At 36.0% G+C, this 17,203-nt stretch overlaps 1 protein-coding gene across 4 annotated transcripts in view; it reads right to left on the reverse strand.

The window, feature by feature from the left end:
• The window catches only part of CCPG1 (cell cycle progression 1), a 43,417-nt gene that overhangs the window by 10,184 nt on the left and 16,030 nt on the right, over positions 1 to 17,203 (reverse strand). For 3 of the 4 annotated variants that reach the window (XM_090270634.1, XM_090270632.1, XM_090270633.1), the window contains exons 4-9: positions 15,189 to 15,257; positions 11,878 to 11,998; positions 9,737 to 9,813; positions 5,699 to 5,903; positions 3,583 to 3,678; positions 1,583 to 1,834 (exon numbers count right to left, since the gene is read on the reverse strand). In XM_090270634.1, coding sequence (XP_090126760.1) covers positions 1,583 to 1,834; positions 3,583 to 3,678; positions 5,699 to 5,903; positions 9,737 to 9,813; positions 11,878 to 11,998; positions 15,189 to 15,248 — 811 coding nt within the window. In that variant the 5' untranslated portion in view covers positions 15,249 to 15,257. The remainder of the gene's footprint in view (positions 1 to 1,582; positions 1,835 to 3,582; positions 3,679 to 5,698; positions 5,904 to 9,736; positions 9,814 to 11,877; positions 11,999 to 15,188; positions 15,258 to 17,203) is intronic. The other variant, XM_090270635.1, reaches the window with a different exon arrangement.

Consider the following 17,203-nt stretch of genomic DNA (forward strand, 5'->3'; position numbering starts at 1 on the left):
AGCTAGATAATGAAAAAGTTAAATATATATATTTCAAGTCAAATCTCATTACAACAAATTTCAAGGGAGGATATAAATTATACTACTTTAGTATTAAATTCAAGCAGGTACCTACAAGAAGAAACACATCTTACTGATTCTGGCTTAAATCAAGTATTGACAGTCTTCATTAATTACCCTAACATTGTACTATGTTGAATAATGTATCTTTTCCATAAATCAACATTAAGAGTACACATATTTCTCCAATATTTATATAATGGACACCACTAGAAGGAACTAGCAAAACAAGAATACTTCAGAAAATTAAATTGTGGATTATAGTAAAAAAATCTAAATGCAGTTAATGTAAGGCAAACTTAAGTTTGTTGACAAGATGTAAGACATTTGTTTTGATTCTAATAAAGCAGAGCGTGAATGTTCAGTTCTCAAACACGCTGGTCTTTTTTTATTAAAGATTTTATTTATTTATTTTTAGAGAGAGGGGGTGGGAGAGAGAGAGAGAGGGAGAGAAGCATGGATGTATGAGAGAAAACATCAATCGGTTGTCTCTTGCATTTGCCCCACCGGGGGACCAGGCCCACACCCTACCTATGTGCCCTGACCTGAATCAAAACAGTGACCTTTCACTTATGTGGGGCGACGTTCAACTAACTGAGCCATGCCTGTCAGGGTTATTCTCTCATCTTTGTGCAAATATATACCTTAAATAAGATTCAATTGTTGGGCTCCCAAATGAAATAACACCACACAGAATTCCTTCCTGTTCACCCAAAAGACTTTAAAGGCTTTGCATTAAGATAATCAATGTACATAAAAAAACACTAATGAGATTAATAGCGATCAAAGTATAATGCTAAACTATAAAACAACAAATGCAACAAAATATAAAGCTTGCATGAAACCTGAAGGTAGAAATAGTGAGCAACAATTATTGTGATATTTCAATTATAACTATTCAACTGGGATTTAAATAATCCTCCTAATAAAACTCTTAGTTCAAACTAGTTTAATTGTGATTTTAAAATAAATGATTTGTGCCCTGGCTGGTGTGGCTCAGTGGATTGAGCGCTGGCCTGCAAACCAAAGGGTCGCCAGTTCAATTCCCAGTCAGGGCACATGCCCGGGATGCAGGCCAGGCCCCCAGTTGGGGACGTGCGAGAGGCAACCAATCAATTGCACATAGATGTTTCTCTTCCTCTCTTTCTCCTTCCCTTCCTCTCTCTCTAAGATAAAAAAAAATAAAATATTTTTTAAATAAATTAATTTAATTTAATTAATGATTTGCTTTATGATAAGCATTTCAGATTTTTAATATTCCAATCTTTTCCTTATTTAAAAAATATACAGGCTAATAATTCTTATACTTCTTAATACTGCTTAGTTTAAGTGAAAACAGCTTTGTAAAATAGGCAACACTATCCCCACTCTCCAATTGAGAAAACTGAGGATCAAACTAAACTGGCTGCAAGCTTTTCAAGGTTGTTATTTTAATCATGACACTAAAACAGATCCTAGAATTCCTCACTCTTAGTGTCTCTACCCTATGCCACCAGCCTATGTGCAACAAATTTTCACTTACCATAGAAATGTCCAAATCCCATGCTGACTGCAATCACCAGAGCAAGTATAACACATTTATTGAGCCCACTACTGAAATGACGTTTACACAGCTCCTTAGAAGGTTCAGTTTCTTGTTCAGCCAGTGGTTGCTCCTCAGATTCTGAACTAGAAATGGTCTTCTTCCTAGCACGGCGTCGTCTAAAGGCAGGACTGGGCTGGTGACTGGTTTCATCACTACTTGATTTGTTGTCACTAAGCTGAGATGAAAATACTATTTAAAAAAAAATGTAGATAAATATTAAAAATTTTAGAAAAGATTTCCCAGTGAATATAGAATATTCAATGCAATCCCTACAGGCTTTTTTTACTAAGACAACCAAAAACAAAACACAACAAAAACTCAAATTTTTCAAGTTTATCAACGTAATGCCAAAACATAAAATATTCCAACTGTGATACACAAGAATCCGTTAATCATATTTTATGCCTTTGAAGGTCTATCTGTTTTTTTGCTGTTAAACCTGTCCTGTAGTTTAAATCATTAGAACAATCATCCTCATAGTCTTGTTAAATTTCTTTGATATTAGAGCTATACACAAATACTATTTCTAGAGGGGGAAAAAAAAAAAAAAGAACCTGTATCTCTTCATTCAATTACAAATAAAGGTTAATTTAAGTTCAACTGTTTAGGGAACACAGGGACATACACAAGCAGTTCCTTGGGTGTATATAGACCCTAGCTTCACTTCCATCCTACGAGTCCACAAAGTTCAACGCACTACAGTTGAACACAGGTTTCCAGATGTCAGATGAGCCCTTCCCTTCAACTGCCACTCTTACTAGAAGGCTATTAATTTTACCCTCTAGTAAATATGTCAGCATGAGGAAGTGACACAACAGCTATCTCCGATATTAAGGACTAGTCTGGTGTTGCTCCTTCTTTATGAAAAAAAAAGTATATAGTAAACAACCAACCATTATTTTAAAAATTCACAAGAAATCTCAAGTCCTGAAAACATATCCTCTAGAAAAATTATCCTCGGTTTTTTCCATGTGTAATTTGTTAACAGTTTCACATATCAATAAACTGTATGCTGACAGAAGATAATATGACTCGATAATAATTCCTGCTGGCCAGTTAGAAAGAAAAAAGCACTAAAACTAAGGATAAAATGTGAACTTAAACTTGATACACAGAGGTACAAAACAACAAACATTCACGCTTCAGAAAAGCAAAACAGTTCTTCAGAAGACAGGTTATCCATGCCATAGGAAAGCTGGTGACTTGGGTTAGGCGACACTTTTAAAAGAATCATGGAGGATTCAGTTAACTTTCACATTTATAAGGACAAACACAATGACAGAAAGCACTGCTGAATCAATGAATGGTCTTAATGTTTAGTGATACAGATGCCAATGAGAGAACTTTTGTTAATGACCCTCATGCCCATCACGTTTATCTGGTTATTCTTGATCACTAATATTCCAAGATGCCTTCACCTCAACTATAGGTGACATTTCTTGGAGGAAGAGAAAGGAAGACTTAAACAAAGCATTACATAATTCAAAGGCATGACCATGGCTGGAGTATTTAAGTCAGGCTTTCTGACAGTATTAAGATGGGTAAATGTAAAAAACCTTTGTCAAAATTCCTTAAATGAACTTTCAATTCTATATTAACATACTGCCTTCATTATATATTCCAAGTAAACAAACCAGCTTAACCCATATTAATAAATTCATACCTTTATCTAATGCTTCCATCTTTTTTAACTTATACATATGTTAGCTGAACTATTTTGATTTATAAAAATCTTTTAAAGCTTTATTTGGCCCACAGTCCAAGATGCAAGCAATGCAAAGGCATGCAATAAGCTTAGCCAGCTTTATTACAAACCAATTTGAACACCTGTTTAGAGTATCAGAGCTGACAATAGATATCTTTAAAGCACTAAGTAAATAGTAAATGTGACTAGGCACACTCAGCTCTAGAAAAGCTGATAGATTTAGTCACACCACCTTGGAAAGCGAGATGGCTAGGAACATGGTGTTTCAGCTGATCATCCCATCCCCTTATGCATTCAGGAATCTTCCACAGCTTCTCCCACCACCTTTCTTTTGTGAATAAACAGGAAAAAAGATGTATAAAGCTTTATTATAAAGAATAAAAAGGAAAAAGAGAATTGAAAATACGTATTTTAATTATCATTTAACATTGTTATTTGTGCTCCATCAAAATTTTACAATCATGCCTTTTTAAAAAAAGATAAATACAAACTTTCCTACAACTACCAACTTTGCTCTCTTGAGGGAGAAGAGGGTCATTGGAAGAGTGTGGGGCATGTTCTTTTAGTTAATAAAAGATTACTGTCACAAGAATCTAATTTAGAAGAAAAAACCTGAAGTTGAAATCCTTTAGAGATGAAGAAAGGAAAAGGAAAAACCAAATAAGCAATGGGTAGCAGGAAATTAAACCAAGAAAAATACGGGATAAGTGATAGAAAATAAAAACTCTGCACAACTGATTTATATATAGTATTTTCAACATAGTCCCATGTCGTTTTTTAATTATTTTAAACATTTTTCTTTGGGAGGAACAGCAATGGATAAAAAAAATACTTAATAAACTATAACTCTTAACTGAATCTATAAAATTTCAAAATCCAAATTTAGAATTAGATAAAAACTATAATAAGGTGCTCTGAAGTATACAGGTATCTGGGAAAAAAATTAACAGTACATGTAGTGTCAATTTCTTCAATGCCTGCTTGGACCCTTCTGCAATACTCCTGCTTCAACTGACTACCTTTTCTGGCCTACTAATATTCTCAAATTAAACCAGCATGGTCTTTTACAAAAGAAGAAAAAGGGCGGTCGGGGGGAGGGGAGTACTTGAATATAGCACAAATCATATATTTAAATAAATAAAATTCGATGACCAAAATGGATTCTAAAATCAATTACATTAGACCTATTCTGGCCAAAGCTAAAGTTTCTCTATGACCACTAAGAATGCAAGATGAATATTTAAATATTTTAATAAAGTGTTTTCAAGCTCCTGTTTATATGCGAACTACTGATACGCTAATTGAAAAATAACTTGTCATTAAAGGAAATAACAAAAAAATCTCTACTTGACATTTTATTAACTTAAACTGCAATAACAGAAATTCCATTATCTGATTCTGGTAAATGTAAGTAATAAAGAATGGTAAAATCTAAGGAAATGATCTGAAATAGATACTACATGTTCCTGTTTCTGTATAAAATTTGGAAATTCTTGGAATTATAGTAGTGTTTTAAAGTGTCCCTCCTGTAATTCACCCTTAAGTTATAATTGTGGGTTAATCATAGGTTTCTTATATTTTTACAACTTGTGTCTAATTCTTTATATCACTAAATAAATAAAATAATAATAAATCTTTATATCACATTGAAAGCTGTTATTTATGCCAAAAATTGAGCCCCAAAATTCTAGAAGGGAACCAGTTCAGTAATTCACATTTTAATCTCCAAACGATTCTGTCTAAACAATAGGCATTAACTGCATTAAGAAGTGAGTTAAAATAGGCACATTTTCATAAATCAATCTAAAATCTAAAGGTCAGAGATTTGGGATGCTGCTGTACTGACAGCTACTTGAGTCTGTTTGGAACATAGAAGCACTCAGTAAATGTTTATTAATGACTAATCAATGAAGAGATCTGAACAGTTTCAATAAGAAATATATTTTATTTCTACAATATAAAATTTTTACCAATATAGGTAAAAATCTTAATATCCTCCTACCTTTAGCTACAATGGCTCAACCTCCCACTCTTAAAGATCTAAAAAATGTCAAAAGCATTTTTGTTGGAGTGTTTGAGACAGTAACAAACCTCTTTGAAGCTATTTTTTGTCTTCTGCTTAATGATTAAGAGATGGTACTTATTGTTATAGCAAAAGACTGCGCTCCACCCCCTAGAGTCTAGGAAAACATAAAATATAAAAGTACATTTTATAAAAATGTTCCTTGAGTTTGATTCAAATATATTTAAAACTTGAGATTTAAGGATTATAAAAATGCAATTATATAAAAATATGGTCACAGGAGTCCTTAAGTCTGTTATCAATATATTCTTTGTATAGTTCTTACCAGTGTCCGGCTGACAGAATGTATACTGGCTGCTAGAAGAAGAGCCCATGTTAAAGTCTCCTGGACTCTGTGCTTCTGTTACAATTACGGCTTCTTCTTGATTTCCAATTTCTTCTAACTTAGGTGGCTCAAGGGTAACAATATCAGAATCATCACTGACAGTTCCAAAGTAGACATTGTCTTCAGGTGACTTTTCTTCCTCTCCCTAAGGAATCAGTTTTAGAGACAGTAAATTTAGCTATTATTAAAGGTCCTTACATTTTCTACACAGTTTAAAGTGAATAATGGTATGTAAGCAGTAGGGTAATTTGGGCATAATATAAAAGATATGAATCCTATCCAACAGGAAAGGATTACTCAATAGTAGATTCATCCTTTAGTATGAAAACACCTTCAGATCCCTTGGAAACTCTCTAACTGCTGCCTATTCCTGGTGCACTGCAGATGATAGAAACTCATCTTTACAACACAATGACCAGGGAATGGAGAGGATTTCTCACCAGTTCCATGGGTTTATTCTAGCATATCTCTGTAGTCAGGGAGCCCGCTAAATGACAGATTAAATTTTCCTGGTTATGTATGTAATAAACTTTAACAGCTATGCCATGTAAAGATCATCTAGCTCCTTAGTTTTATCTAGAAGTCAAGTAGGTGCTGAAGAATAAGATTTAGTTTGTTTTCAAATTTAAAAACTGACCTTCATTTTGCTTAATTTCTCAATATAATTCAAGAATGTACCCTGGCCAGGTGGCTCACTTGGTTGGAGCACTATCCTGTACACCAAAAGGTTGCAGGTTCAGCCCTGGCTGGTGTGGCTCAGTGGACAGAGTACCAGCCTGCGAACCAAAGGGTCACTGGTTCGATTCCCAGTCAGGGTATATGCCTGGGTTGTACGCCAGGTCCCCAGTTGGGGGCACCCAAGAGGCAACCATGCATTGAGGTTTTTCTCCCTCTCTTCCCCGCTCTCTAAAAATAAATAAATAAAATCTTCAAACCAAACGAAACAAAAAAAAAAAAGGTTGCAGGTTCAACTCCCAGTCAAGGGCAAAGAAAGGCTGTGTGTTCAATCCCCAGGTAGGGCATACAGGGGAGTGGGGAATGGCAGAGGGGGGCAACCGATTGATGTTTCTCTCTAACATCAATTTCTTTCTCTCTCTAATTTCGATGAACATATCCTTGGGTAATGAATTAAAAGAAAAAAGAAAAAAAAAAAAGGAACACAACTTAATTAGACAAACCATATCCCAAGACATCAATGGAGCCTCTATACCTCTGGATTGACTTGAACTCTGAATCCATTTTGTTTCATTGTCTTTTCCAGCCTGCTACTGATATTAGTCATAATAGTTATACTTGTTCTTTGGGTTTTTTCTATATAGTACAACTGTTTACGATGGCTGAACACATATAACTGTTAATACTCTTTTCATGGCTTACATAAGTGTTATACTAGATGCCAAATACATAAAAATGAGACAGAAGGCAGAACTCGAATCATGATAAGTTTATAGGATAGAAATGGTCAGTGTTTTTTCACGATGAAGGCCATAAGAACTAACTGCCGAGAAAAGCATTTCTGGGACTTACGGCCAAGATGGAGGCCTAAATAGACACGCTGTGTCTCCCTCCACAACTAAGGAATACAACTAACTCAATGCTGAAGACAACCAGAATTTCCAGAAAATCGAGCTGCATGAAAGTCCAACAAAGATATAAAGAAGAATTACTCATCCAGACACATAAGAGGGGTAGAGCCAGGGCAGAGAGGAAGTAGTGTGGTGGTGGTGGCAGCAGCGAGAGTAGGCCAGTGGAAAGTATAGTCACACATTTTAAAAAGGAGGGACACCTGGGGAGTGCTCCCAGCACCAGACCAGACCGCCCAGCTCACGGCTCCAGCACTGGGGAAAATAAAGCCTCATTGTTTCTGACTGTGAAAACCAGTGTGGGTTGAAGGAGAGGAATAAACTGCCAGTCTCTGAGCAGAGTCTACTTGTTTAAAGGACCCACACAGTCCTGGAATGTCCACAGACCTGCCCAGTCTGGGAACCAAGGCCAGGGCAAAAGCTAGAGGGGCACCAGTCCCATACAGGAAATGGGAGAAGTGCCTGGAAAAGGGGCCAGTGCTGAGCAAGTGGCATTTTTCCCTCTCAGACCTCTCCCCCATATGCAATGCCACAATGTGGTGAAACGGGTCGCTCGGTACTAATGAATACCTAAGGCTCCGCCCCTTACAACGTAACAGGTGCAACAGCTCTACCTAAGACACAGAGGCAAACAAACACAGGAACCTGTCAAGATGAGGAGACAGACAAGTATGGCCCAAAAGAGGAAATGGACCAAGGTTCCACTGGGAGAACTAAGTGACGAGGGGAGAGCCCACCTAGCAGATGAGGAGATAGACAACCTAACAGATGCAGAGTTCAAAACACTGGTGAAAAAGATGCTCACAGACGTGACAGATTTGCTTAAGTATGGCAAATGCATAAGGGAAGAAATGAAGCCTATGCTAAATGAAACAAAGGAAAATCCACACAAAATCAATGATGAAGGGAAGGAAACCAGGGTTCAAATCAATGATTTAGAAAATAAGGAAGAAATAAACAGTCAACCAGTACAGAATAAGGAAACAAGAATTGAAAAAAATGAGGAGAGGCTTAGGAAACTCTGGGACAACTTTAAACATGCCAACATCTGAATCACAGGGGTGCCAGAAGGACAGGAGGAAGAGCAAGAAATTTATGTGAAAAAATAACGAAGGTAAGCTTCTCAAATTTGGCAAAAGAAAAAGACATGGATGTCCAGGAGGCACAGAGTCCCAAGCGAGCCAGACCCAAAGAGGACCACACAAAGACACATCATAATTAAAATGCCAAAGGTTAAAGATAAAGAGAGATTCTTAAAAGCAGCAAGAGAAAAGCAATTAATTACCTACAGGGGAGTCCCCATAAGGCCATCAGCTGATTTCTCAAAAGAAACTTTGCAGGCAAGAAGGGACTGGCAAGAAGTATTCATAGTGATGAAAAATAAGGACCTACAACCAAGATTATTCTATTCAGCAAAGCTGTCATTTAGAATGGAAGGGCAGATAAAGTGCTTCCCAGACAAGGTAAAGCTAAAGAAGTTCATCATCACCAAGCCATTATTATATGAAATGTTAAATGGACCTACTTAAGAAAAAGATCAAAACTATGAACATTAAAATGACAAATTCACAACTATCAAAAACTGAAAATCTCAAAAATAAAAACAAAAACTAAGCAAACAACCAGAAAAGGAACAGAATCATAGATATGGGGATCATTTGGAGGGTTATCAGCTGGGAAGGGAAGGGGGAGAAATGGGGAAATGGTGCAGGGATTAAGAAGCATAATCGATTGGTACAAAATAGACAGGGGGAAGTTAAGAATAATATAGGAAAGGGTGAAGCCAAAGAACTTTATGCACGACCCATGGACATGAACTAAGGGGGGTGGGATTGCTGGAGGGAAGTGGGGTACTGGGCAGAGAGGAGCAAAGGGAAAAGAAATTGGGACAACTGTAACAACATAATCAAAAATATATACTTAAAAAACTTAAATTTAAATTTAAAAATAAACTGACTGCCATCCATTTACCTGCCCTTCTTATTTTGTAAAAACTCAGCCTCAACTCAGATCCCATGGTTATATTATCGCCCCATCTCCAGTGGTCACAAGACATCAATACAGAAACTTTCTAGGAATGAGCCTTCCTAGCACTGTAAGACCATACCATTTGACTAAAAGAGGGGACTGTGGACGAAAAAGGGGTTCTATGTAAAGTAACCTCTCAGGGTGATCTGATCATAAATTGCCAAATTACTTTTCTAAAAGATATCTCAATCTGAAATTTAAATAAAACTAATAATATTCAATTTAAAAGCGGTTGATTTGCAGAAAATCAAAATTTTCAATGAAATTTGTTTATTATTTCAAATAGGATCAGAATGCACAACTAGAAATGGAAGCTTTAAGTAGTATTATCTGTTTACTGTATTTCCAGAGTAGAACACAAGCTTACCTCACGTGCTGACTCCGTTTCCTCCAAAGCTGGAAAAGCAGTTTCTCCCACTAACATTGTGACATTTTGGCTGCTCTCTGATATAAAGCAAAAATCAGTTCAGTTTACTTTACCACTTTGGCAGTCTACAAATATAATAATCTGGGCACATGAAATGTACTCCTAATTTTTTTAAGTGGATTTAATCAAATGACACATAATTAATTGTAAGTCATTCTTCTGTTGCTAAAAAGATCTCCATATTTCAAATATAATTGTTTCAATATTTGAAATTGTCAGGTGATAATTTTAGATACTGAACTGAGCTCATTTAAGAGCATCTAAAACAATACAATCTCTAAAGGAACATAGTCTCTATCTTACAATACCAAAGTACTTATTCCAAGGTTTTTATAAAAATCTGTTAATACTGAAAATCAACTCTCAAGTATCTGATGGGAGATAGCCTGCATTCTTAAAAGTTTATTCAAACTAAAGGTACCACTCTTCTAATGACTGTCAACATCTGGTAACAGAAGAAACAAAACTATGGGTTCAAATTACAAATTCTTTACAATTAAAAATATACTGTAAAAAACAAGAACTTAGAAAAACAAGATAATGTCACTGTAGCAAACACATTTTATTTAAAACTCATCAAAGGAAAAAATGTAGAAATGGAGTTCATAATATTAGATATTTAATGCCAAAGGATACACAAAATTAAGAAAAGTTAAAAATACTAAAACAATATATAATAAGCATAAATTTATGCATAGCAAAGAACATACAGGGTGGGGCAAAAGTAGGTTTATAGTTGTTCATATGGAAAATAATGCAATAATTGATAATACAAGAATAAACTGTTTTGCATACTCACAACTTTTGTCCCACCATGTATACCAAATTGTTATAATTATCTCCAGACTCCCCCACCAAAAAGAAAAAAAAAATTTATAGGTGGTTAAAAATATTTTTTTTTTTTTGCTAATACTGTTTTTTCTATCATGAACATGGATTTCGCACATAATTTCATCCATACAAAAAAAAAAGAAAGAAAGTAACTACTTACTGCTTTTGTGTGTTATGTAGGCCCTAACAGGATATTAATTTGGAGGTAAGACTCCTCAATAAAAGTGACTTAGATCCACTCCTAAGGAAGGATGGAGATTTTTTTTATATGAATGAGTACATGTATTTTGGGGGAAGGGACTGTCCCTTGTTTTCAGATTCTCAAAGAGATCTCTGACCCATGAAAGAGGACAATCACTGTTCAATAAGATGTAATCAACTGTTAGGCTAATAATAAGATTAACTGGTATAATCTATTATATTTCTAGCCTGGACACTTCCATTTGGATTCTTCAGAAGTGACAGGGAATGTTCTGTTTACGTGTTTAGTATTTTTTTTTAAGTTTAGAATTTAAATATGAAGATAAGAGTATGCATTATTTGGGCATCATATATAATTAATGTGAACATCAAATCCCACAAAAGTGAGATGATACATAACATAGATGTAATACGGTAAATACTATTTATCACCTCTAAGCAAAGTATTCTTTAAGTGTGACAATAAGTGGAAAAGAGTTTAGCAAATCCCTTTTGACGACTTAGTAATTTTGTATACCTCTAGTCTTAATCAATATTAATAATATTGAGCTACTGGTTACACGTGTCATATCAAAGAGTTATCTGGAGGCCCAAACATACACGGTACTACCACTGCAAATAAACAAACCTCTGGACAGGTTGGTATCACTGGGCTTTGCCAGTCTGCCCACCTACATACTCAACATCTAGTCCCTCAGTGACCTAATCATTTAGATTAGCCAAATGAGGACAAGATTTATAATGTTCCTCACACATCCTATTTTAAAAAATAAATAAATAGCCCTGGCTGGTGTGGCTCAGCAGATTGAATCCCAGCCTGCAAAACAAAGGGTTGCCAGTTCGATTCCCAGTCAGGGCACATGCCTAGGTTGCGGGCCAGGTCCCCAGTTGGGGGCATGCGAGAGAAAACCAATAGATGTATCTCTTAACTCTTACCCATTGATGTTTCTCTCCCTCTCTTTCTCCCCCGCTTCCCATCTCTCTAAAAAAAATAAAATCTTTAAAAATAAATAAATAAATAAATAAATAGGACTTTGTAAACATCTTACCCCCCTGCTCTAATTGCAATACTTGTAGCTCCTCTTGCTCTAAAGATGAATCCTCTGGGGTGAGCTCACAGCTGTCACTGGCTGTCCCATGTTCAGAATTTATCATCTCTATATCAGACCCCTAAGGAAAAGTGAAAATCTGTTATTTATCTATCAGTTCCTCAAAGTTAGATTTCACTAAAAGTCTCAATGCTGCCATACTCCAAAGAGAACAGTACCTAATCCGACTGCCTTTGCTCAATTTAGTCCATAAAGGTCTATGGCAGGGAAACAGCACAATGGAGAACAGGTTTAGATTCTGAAACAGAAGTCAGGCCCCTAAGTCAAATGATCTAATGACTCTATTTTATAAACTAAAGCAATGAACTTGAATCCCAGAGGATAAAAGTTTTTTAACTTAGCTATTTCTATTTGTTTCTACTCAACATTACAGAACTACTGCAGACAAGGCAGTTTGTTATAGGTATTATAGGATATGTGAATCCCACATTCAAATAGCATACTCAGAAAAACAGCCACATGCAAATAACTACTTATTATAGTAATGCATAACTAAAAAAGTTTAAGGGCAAGGCTTAAAATGAACCCACCAGATTAATGAAGATACTTTGCTCATATAATTTTAGATTATTATTCCAAGCTTGTCCTTACTTTGATGTCAGACTGTCTTTTCTTTATTCTTTTTATTTTTTTTTGAGGTCTTGTTATTCATTTGTGAAGTTAAAAATGAGTGATAAAAAGTAAAAACTGCCATACAATATTTTTGATTCTATATTTGTTTTCAGTTTCAATCAGACCGTCTTTTCTTTATAAAATAATGGATCTTGTGTCTTAATCAACAAAATTAAGTTAACCACTAATTTGATTCTGCCTCTCCCATGCCCCTCCCTCCATTTTCCTATAGTATACTAACCCATGAAATCAAAATGTCTGAGTTCTCCTGAAAAACATACCTCAAAATAACAAAAATTAAAAGAATTCATTAAAGGAGTGGGTTTTGAGTTGAATCCTAAAGATTCCTAAATGTATGTCTTTGAGGTTGCCTATAGTGGCAGAAGAATGGCAGAAACAGAGGCAAGACTAGGGATAGATGGAATGGGGGTCTCAAAGGAGATCAGTTCTGGCCTAAATCAGAATGGGGGAAGTAGGAAAGGAAAAGGAAACACATGAAAGAGACACTAGTGAAAAAAGAGTAGAACCTGAAAACTAGGTACGGAGGGAAGAGACATAAAAGTACAGATGTGGTCTACTATGCAACAAGATATGCCTAATACAGAATACCCTAATGACACATGTGCCTACGTGCCAGAGAGGTTTGCTTGTTGTCTTGCTTCACACTGCAACCACAAGTAAGTCTCCCAAAGCAGCCTTGCTCCTAGTTAATTATCCTTGAAGGAGAAGTTGTTGCTATGGGAGTTCATTTAAGCTTTGAAACAGATTAGAAAACATGTTAAAAACAGAGAAGTTGCTAATTTAAAAAAATAAACTACCTCACCAAAAAAAGAAAGAAGAAAGGAAAGAGAGAAAGGAAGGAGGGAGGAAGGAAGAAAGGAAGAACAAACCAATTGGTACAGATGCTATTAAAATGTGAAACTTGCACCCTGGCTGGTGTGGCTCAGTGGATTGAGCGCCAGCCTGAGAACCAAAGGACTGCAAATCAATTCCCAGTCAGGGCACATGTCTGGGTTGTGGGCCAAGTCCCCAGATGGGGGCGCGCAAGAGGCAACCACACACTGAGGTCTCTCCCTCTCTTTCTCCCTCCCTTCCAATCAATCAATCAATCAATAAATAAAATATTTAAAAATAAATAAACGGTGAAAACTTTCTGCAGAAAAACCAATCTTTTTTGGTTAATGACTAACAATTAGTCTAAACCTTTAGACTACCAAATTGTAAAAATATCATTTTAGCCCTAGCTAGGTGGTTCCATTGGTTGGAGTGTTTTCCTGTCCATCAAAAGGTTGTAGATTCAATTCCCAGTCAGGGCACGTAGGGGTGGCAACCAGGCGACATTTCCCACATTGATGGCTTTTTTTTCTCTCTCCCCCCCACCCCCCACTCCACTTCACTAAAATCAATACACATATCCTTGGGAGAGGATAAAATGTGTGTGTGTGTGTGTGTGTGTGTGTGTGTGTGTACCATTTTAAATATTTTTAATAAAGGAAAACGAGTGAGGCTTAAAAGATCCTAAGCCCTGGCTGCTGTGGCTCAGTGGATTGAGCACCAACTGAAAGGGCACTGGTTTGATTCCTGGTCAGGGCACACGCCTGGGTTGTCGGCGAGGTCCCCAGTTGGGGGCATGCGGGAGGCAACCAAGGATGTTTCACACATAGATGTTTTCTCTCCCTCTCTTCCTTCCTCCTGCCTAAAAATAAATAAATTTTTAAAAAGAGAGAGAGAGGGAGAGATCCTAAAAACACACAGGAAAATAGATAAATCTGTTAAAACTTCAAATAGGTATAGATGACTTTTATGTTATTGCTTCTATTCGTCAGTATTTTATGAGTCTTCTAAAATGAACATATATCACCAGATAAGAAAATGTTTATTATATACTAATTATGTAACATCATACTTCTATTAAAATTCATTTTGTAATAAAGGTCTAGCCATAATCCTGTCAAGTTCTGCTAATACATATCATAAATGGAACACATGTTCTCCACGCTCCTTTCTCTTTTGCTTAAATGCAGGCTCTGATATTTTCCAGTTACATACTCTTGGCCAAATTACTCAAACTCTCTAAGCTTTACTTTCCTCAACTATGAAATCAGAATGAAAACAATTTATAGCAGAGTTTTAAAATTATATGAGAATGTAGGTAAAGCACAGGTCCTGACCAATAATAAATCCTCAATAAATATTTTCCTACCATCTCAAAGCTAAGAAAAACAATGTGCAATAATGTAGAAGATGTTAGCTCGCAGAGTTTTCAGTAATGACGTTAAATGTAGTTGGGAAAATATCTAAGCTACAGACAATGAAACCATATGCTTAAATGTAGAAAAATACTGGCTTTCAGGAAACCTAGTTTGAATCACCGCTAACACTGTAATATTACAAGCTGCCTTATACAACATATTAGCCCTGGCCAGTGTGGCTCAGTAGATTGAGTGCCAGTCTGCAAACCAAAGAGTCACCGGTTCGATTCCCAGTCAGGACCCATGCCTGGATTGCGGGCCAGGTCCCCAGTTGGGGGTGCATTAGAGGCAACCACAAATTGATATTTCTCTCCCTCTGTTTCTCCTTCCCTTCCCCTCGCTTTAAAAATAAAAAATAAAAACTTTAAAAAGTACTAAATAGCATACCTCATGATTGATGACAGTCCAACCACAAGATGAATCGCTGTCACTGGAATTTTCGGACATTTTTCAGGTCTACAAACACAAAAACATATTAACATGTTGGGCATATTATTTTAAATCCTATAGAAAGTACTATATGTGACCCAAGTATGAAAAATGACTGACTACCTCTCATATGAAACTAAGACAACCCACCCATGGATTTACCATACAGGATATGATTGTATACCCACATAAACAAATACAACCAAACTTCAAGACAAGGAGATCCTCCTGAGCTAAAAATACTCTAGACAGTCATATTGTTGGAATGAAGGAAAAAAGCTGGGTCTGAAAGAAAATATAGGATTTGGCCAGGAAGAACTAAATGGAAAAGAGAGCCCCATTTAATTAACTGAGTAAGGAAGTCATGAGTTGAGAAAATGGCAAACAGGGAACTGATAGCAGAGTAAAAGCCTTGGTTTTCAATGAACAGTAAGGTGTGAACAGTAAGGTGTGAAAAACATGGCTGCAGAAACATGGGAAATGGAAGAGCTCCCAGGCCAAACAAAATGTCTACTATGATAACAATATGAAGCAATTTAAATTTTTCAAGCAGGGAAGAAACATTATCAAACAATGTTTATGAAAATAACTGTGAGCAAATACTTCAGATGAAATTAAAACAGGGGTGGGGTGAGGTAAAGGGGAACACCAGATGTTGGTTAGAAACTGTGGCAGCAACCTAGACTTAGTCCTAAAACAGCATACACTTGTCTCTACCTGGTTTATTCTCCCCTTTCTTTCTGAAACTCCTATTTCAACCTCAAAACCAGCTCACTAAAGTGAATTGTACCTCACTTACTTTGCTCTATACCTTTAAGTCTTATTTTACAGAATATGTACATCTATTATTGCACATATACTGAGAACACATTAGATACAAGTTAATGGTTGGTGTTATAATAGAATTCTACTGCACACAATTTTTTTTTAAGTTTATTTATTTTTAGAGAGGGGAAGGAAGGAAGAAAGAGAGGGAGAGAAATACCCACGTGAGAAAGAAACACCAATCATTTGCCTCCCATACGTACCCTGACTAGGGGACTGAACCCCCAACCCAGGCATGTGCCCTGACTGGGAATCAAACAGACAACCCTTCACTTTGCAGAACGACACCCAAACAACCGAGCCACAATGATCAGGGCTCTACAGCAGACAGTTTAATATGGAACTGACAGTCAAATAAGAACAGGGCAAAAAATACAGATCTGGATTGTCCATTAGTGGTTCTGGAAACTTATAAATTAATATTTTAAAAAGAGAAGGTACAAATAGGTGGTTGGTCACTACAATATAAACGTTAGCATGTTTTAGACAAATTAATTTAAAGTAAGACAAAAGATTATGTGACTTTTAAGGCCATGCTAGAGCATTTTCTGATTAGTTCACTTAAGACCAACCGATTGTTTGATCTCCTGTTTACAACTGATTTCCTATTTATTGCCAGGGCCCAGGCAGTTTATAAATTTAATGATTAATTTATTTTAAAATTATTACGGTGAATTTTTTTTCTGCACTGTAGAGATTATTCCAAAGACTACAGTCTGAAATCCTATAGGATATAAACCAATTTTACATTTTAGTGATTTTATCTCAGCAGTCCTTACTAAACTGACTATATAAAATCCCAATATCTATTGAACCAGTATTCATGAGTTTTTTAAAAACTTTTTGATATTTTACTATTTGTATTTTAATTCTTTTACAGCATTTGAAAATTATGCGCTGACATATGGGACTATAAAAAGACTGAGCAATTAATTTTGCAGGAGGAAAGGAGAATGGTCAAGTAAGGCTTTATGAATGAGGTTACAATATTTTTCAGATATTCTAAGGTAGCACATTTTTTAAACTGAAATAATTGTCAATATTTAAAAATTGAGAAGTCAGGCCCTAGCGTAGCTCAATTGGTTAAGAGCGTCCTCTGCATATTCCAAGGTTGCTGGTTCGATTCCTTGTAAGGGCATATAGAGAAA

Source organism: Furipterus horrens, unplaced genomic scaffold (genome assembly GCF_987537825.1).
Source record: "Furipterus horrens unplaced genomic scaffold, mFurHor1.1.pri manual_scaffold_3, whole genome shotgun sequence".
Classification (NCBI taxonomy): Eukaryota; Metazoa; Chordata; class Mammalia; order Chiroptera; family Furipteridae; genus Furipterus; species Furipterus horrens.